At 51.4% G+C, this 3,594-nt stretch overlaps 2 protein-coding genes across 2 annotated transcripts; one reads left to right on the top strand and one right to left on the bottom strand.

Annotated features, from left to right (window-relative positions):
• Positions 1-1,068, bottom strand: ColSpa_06065 (sulfite reductase [NADPH] flavoprotein alpha-component; the record flags this gene model as incomplete). Its single annotated transcript, XM_049272277.1, has 1 exon — positions 1-1,068. One exon carries the CDS (start codon positions 1,066-1,068, stop codon positions 1-3), a length of 1,068 nt encoding a protein of 355 aa, XP_049128234.1.
• A 496-nt stretch (positions 1,069-1,564) lies between these two features.
• Positions 1,565-2,674, top strand: ColSpa_06064 (nitrilase; the record flags this gene model as incomplete). The annotated part of the gene is made up of 1 exon (XM_049272276.1): positions 1,565-2,674. The coding sequence occupies one exon, from the start codon at positions 1,565-1,567 to the stop codon at positions 2,672-2,674; it is 1,110 nt and encodes a 369-aa protein (XP_049128233.1).
• Between the last annotated feature and the right edge of the window lie 920 nt (positions 2,675-3,594).

Here is a 3,594-nt window from a genome sequence, read left to right as displayed (position 1 = left end):
TTATTTCGAGGATGCACCCAACACTGTGATTGGTATCGAATGGGCATGGTTGCGCCGACCTGAAATAGGCTGCCTGTGACCGGATTCGGAAATAGCGCTCGCTATCAACTTGTGCTCTCCCGGCACCAAGTCCAGAATCACATTCCACCTTTGCCACTCAAAGTCTACCCTGGACCTTAATTTCGCCTCAGACCATGACGCCCCAGCGTCTGCGCTGACCAAAACCTTGGTCACATTCTCATTGCACCACGCCCATCCTTCGACTTGCAAGGCGTTATTAGCCACAACGGCCCCAGGCTCTGGTCTTGTAATGACCGAGTTGACTTCGACCTCCCAGACAGGCCGTATCCTCTTGCCGTCGGGGTCCATAGGATCGATCTCGTTATAAAATTTGGTTGTGTAGGGCCCTTCTGCTCGTCTGTTCTGTAGTGATAACCGACAGAGCCACTTCGTCATATTTGTTCCGAACCAGCCTGGGACAACAAGTCTGACAGGACCCCCTCGCTCCTTGCTGAGTGGATCTCCGTTCATTTCGTATGCAACAAGGACTTCTGGGCTGAGCGCTTTTGCCATTGGCAAGTCTTTCTGATAGCGTTCGGCTGTGACGCCGCCGAACGTGCCATGGTCAAGTCCATCAGACCACACGTATGCGGCCTCCCGGAGCGGCTGAGCGAGGGCCAGCAAGTCCATTAAAGGGACGCCAGTCCAGGTTACGTTTCCAATGCGCCAGACCGCGTTGATTGGTGGGCTTAATGGGCTCCCGTAGCACTCATGGAATGCTGTCACGGATTTGCGTGGTAGCTGCTTCAGCTGGCCGAGAGACAGCGAAAAGGGTCGTGCAACCAGGCCATCAACCACCATAATCCATTTGGTGCTGTCCACGACGGCGGCGCCCATATGAATCGTGTGAAAGAGCCGATCGTCGGGCGTAATGAAGGCATTGAGGAGGTGCGGTTCCGGAGGATGTCGGATGTAAAAGCCTACAGGGTCGATTGCATGGCATGCCTCGCGCTCTTTCCCCTCTGTTGGGGCGTAGAGAAGACAGAGGTTGTCTGTGTCTCTAGACATTGCGGAAATCGAATCCAAACCAATCATTCCCACATGTGGTAGCTGGTGTCACCATTGCCTTGAAAGAGAAAGCCTCAAGGTTGAACTGCCATGCATGCTCGCGATGAATTGCAAGGTAACTAACGGACCAAATGCCAAGATCGGCAGGCTTTTCAAACTGGACGCAACGATTACTTGATCGTTTTGAAGAAGCGACTTGTAAAACTTTATTCGTTGTTGCTTTAGTAACTAGAGCTAGGGTTAAATTAGCGTTGATTCGACACTGTGGCCCGAAATGTCACCACTCGGTAATTGCGGGGTTTGAATGGGGGTGCAATGCGGGCGGGCTTGGGGAGAATTAGAAGCCGCCGCCAGATCATTACTATCGGACACAAGAAGAAGCTCCGAAGGCTTATTTACTTAGCATGTGAGGCATCAGCAACCGCAGTATCCAGGATTTCAGCAAGCTCTCAATCAAACACCCAGTCATCGTTTGCCGATCAAAAGCTCTCTAGTCATGTCTAATGCAATTCGGATTGCTGCGTGTCACGTCTCTCCCGTCTTCCTCTCCGCACGCCGAACAACAGAGAAGGCAGTCTCTCTCATCCAACAAGCCGCCAAGCACAAAGCAAACCTCATCGTCTTCCCCGAAACCTACATCCCTGCGTTTCCCATTTGGTCCGCTTTACGACCGCCGACGGAAAACCATGATCTCTTTAAACGAATGGCTCTGGAGTCTGTCTACGTCGACGGCGAAGAGGTCAATGCCATTCGTTCCACGGCAAAGGAGTTGAACGTGATGGTCAGCGTGGGTATTTCTGAAAAGGTGCGGTACAGTAGTGCGACCTTGTTTAATTCAAACATCATAATTGGCAGCGATGGCGAGATTCTCATCCACCACCGAAAACTCATGCCAACCTTCTTCGAGAAGCTAACGTGGTCGCCTGGCGATGGCTATGGGCTCCGTGTCGCAGAGACGCGCTTCGGCAAAATTGGCAACCTCATCTGCGGCGAGAACACAAACCCACTTGCCAGATACGCGCTCATATCCCAAGGAGAGCAGATTCACATCTCTACATGGCCGGCGATCTGGCCGACCAGGATATCGGGGTTCGAAGCCGCGCAGGCTGACAAGCCGAAATTAATTGCGTCCGGGGTTAATACAGGTGGCGGATCAAGCGTCGCCAATGGCGCCAACTACGACAACGTCGCTGCCAACAGAACCCGGGCTGCAGCACATTGTTTCGAGGCCAAATGCTTTGGAGTTCTCTGCTCAGGGGTCCTCGGCGAGGATGCCATTGAGACAATGGTGGCTGGATCCAGCCAAGCAGAGGTTGTTAAGCGGTCCCTGGAGAACTCGCAGCGTGGAGCGACCATGTTCCTCGATCCTACTGGGACACTACTGCCGGGGTTCACCATCGACAAGGCCACTGAGCAGAAACCGACGGGATACTTACAGAGTGTAGAAGGAATACTGTATGCGGACCTAGACAATGGGGACTGCATTGAGGGAAAGCAATATCACGATATTGTGGGCGGCTATCAGCGCCTAGATGTTTTTGACCTCAAAATTGACCGTAGACGTCGGTTGCCCGCAACCTTCACCAAAGATATCTCCTCATCTTAGCTAGTAAGAAGAGACTTGATATTGGGGAACTGAATATATTCCATGTTACTTTCTGCCTTCCGTACGCTGGCTTAATGTTACAGACTGCTGGGAAGCTCGTTTCACCACGTGCATCCTTGCTGTTAGCTACAAGGATGTAGAATATGCATAGCATCTAGTTCTTGACACTCGAGATTTGGGTGTACTATATTGTCATAGTTTGTTTGGTCTCTGCTACCAATTGCAATTGTTTCGGGCTGGTGCCTCAAAGAACGCCTTTACACTAGAAGCTGTAATACAAGGGCATATTAACCCTACTTCGAGTCCAGACTTGGCCTATTTGTCAAGTTGCGGATTTGCCGTATTACCCTCCCATGTCACTATACCGTCTTATTAGCAAGGACCCTTAGTTAAGGTTCCCGCCACAGGATGTTCAGTTGCTGTTGTCTCCTCGAGTAGATGAGACAGAGTCGCGTGATGGCGTGACGGCGTAGGAGCTGCTCGCAACCCGTTAATCATGCTCAACAGCGAAGAGCATGAAATTGTAATTCCTCGTTCGGATGTAGTAATAAGACGACTACATTCTGCCTGTGGAAATCCCCTCGCCCTCATGAAGATGAAGTGCCCGGAGCAACCCACGGAAGACGGATTTGCAGATGATGTCATGCTAGAGATACATGATGGCTTATCGGCTTATCTGGGGTGTAGACAATGGCTAGTCTTGGGACATGATTCATTCAGGTCACGTGGTACTCCACGTCATTGTTCACATGACTTCGCGTCTTCGTTATGAAGGTGGTGATGATCCGTGCGTAACAATCGGTTTCCGTCATTGACGATGTAGACTGTGGGGGACGCTGCACTGAAAGTTACTCGTCTCCAGTGAGCACACTGGATGCTGCTTGAAAAAGCAGTAGGACGATGTGGCAGACCTTCTCGTG

The sequence above is a fragment of the Colletotrichum spaethianum genome (genome assembly GCF_022836535.1).
Source record: "Colletotrichum spaethianum MAFF 239500 DNA, contig14, whole genome shotgun sequence".
Lineage (NCBI taxonomy): Eukaryota > Fungi > Ascomycota > Sordariomycetes > Glomerellales > Glomerellaceae > Colletotrichum > Colletotrichum spaethianum.
The sequence above is the reverse complement of the archived record's forward strand: the minus strand, read 5'-3'. Positions and strand labels throughout refer to the sequence as shown.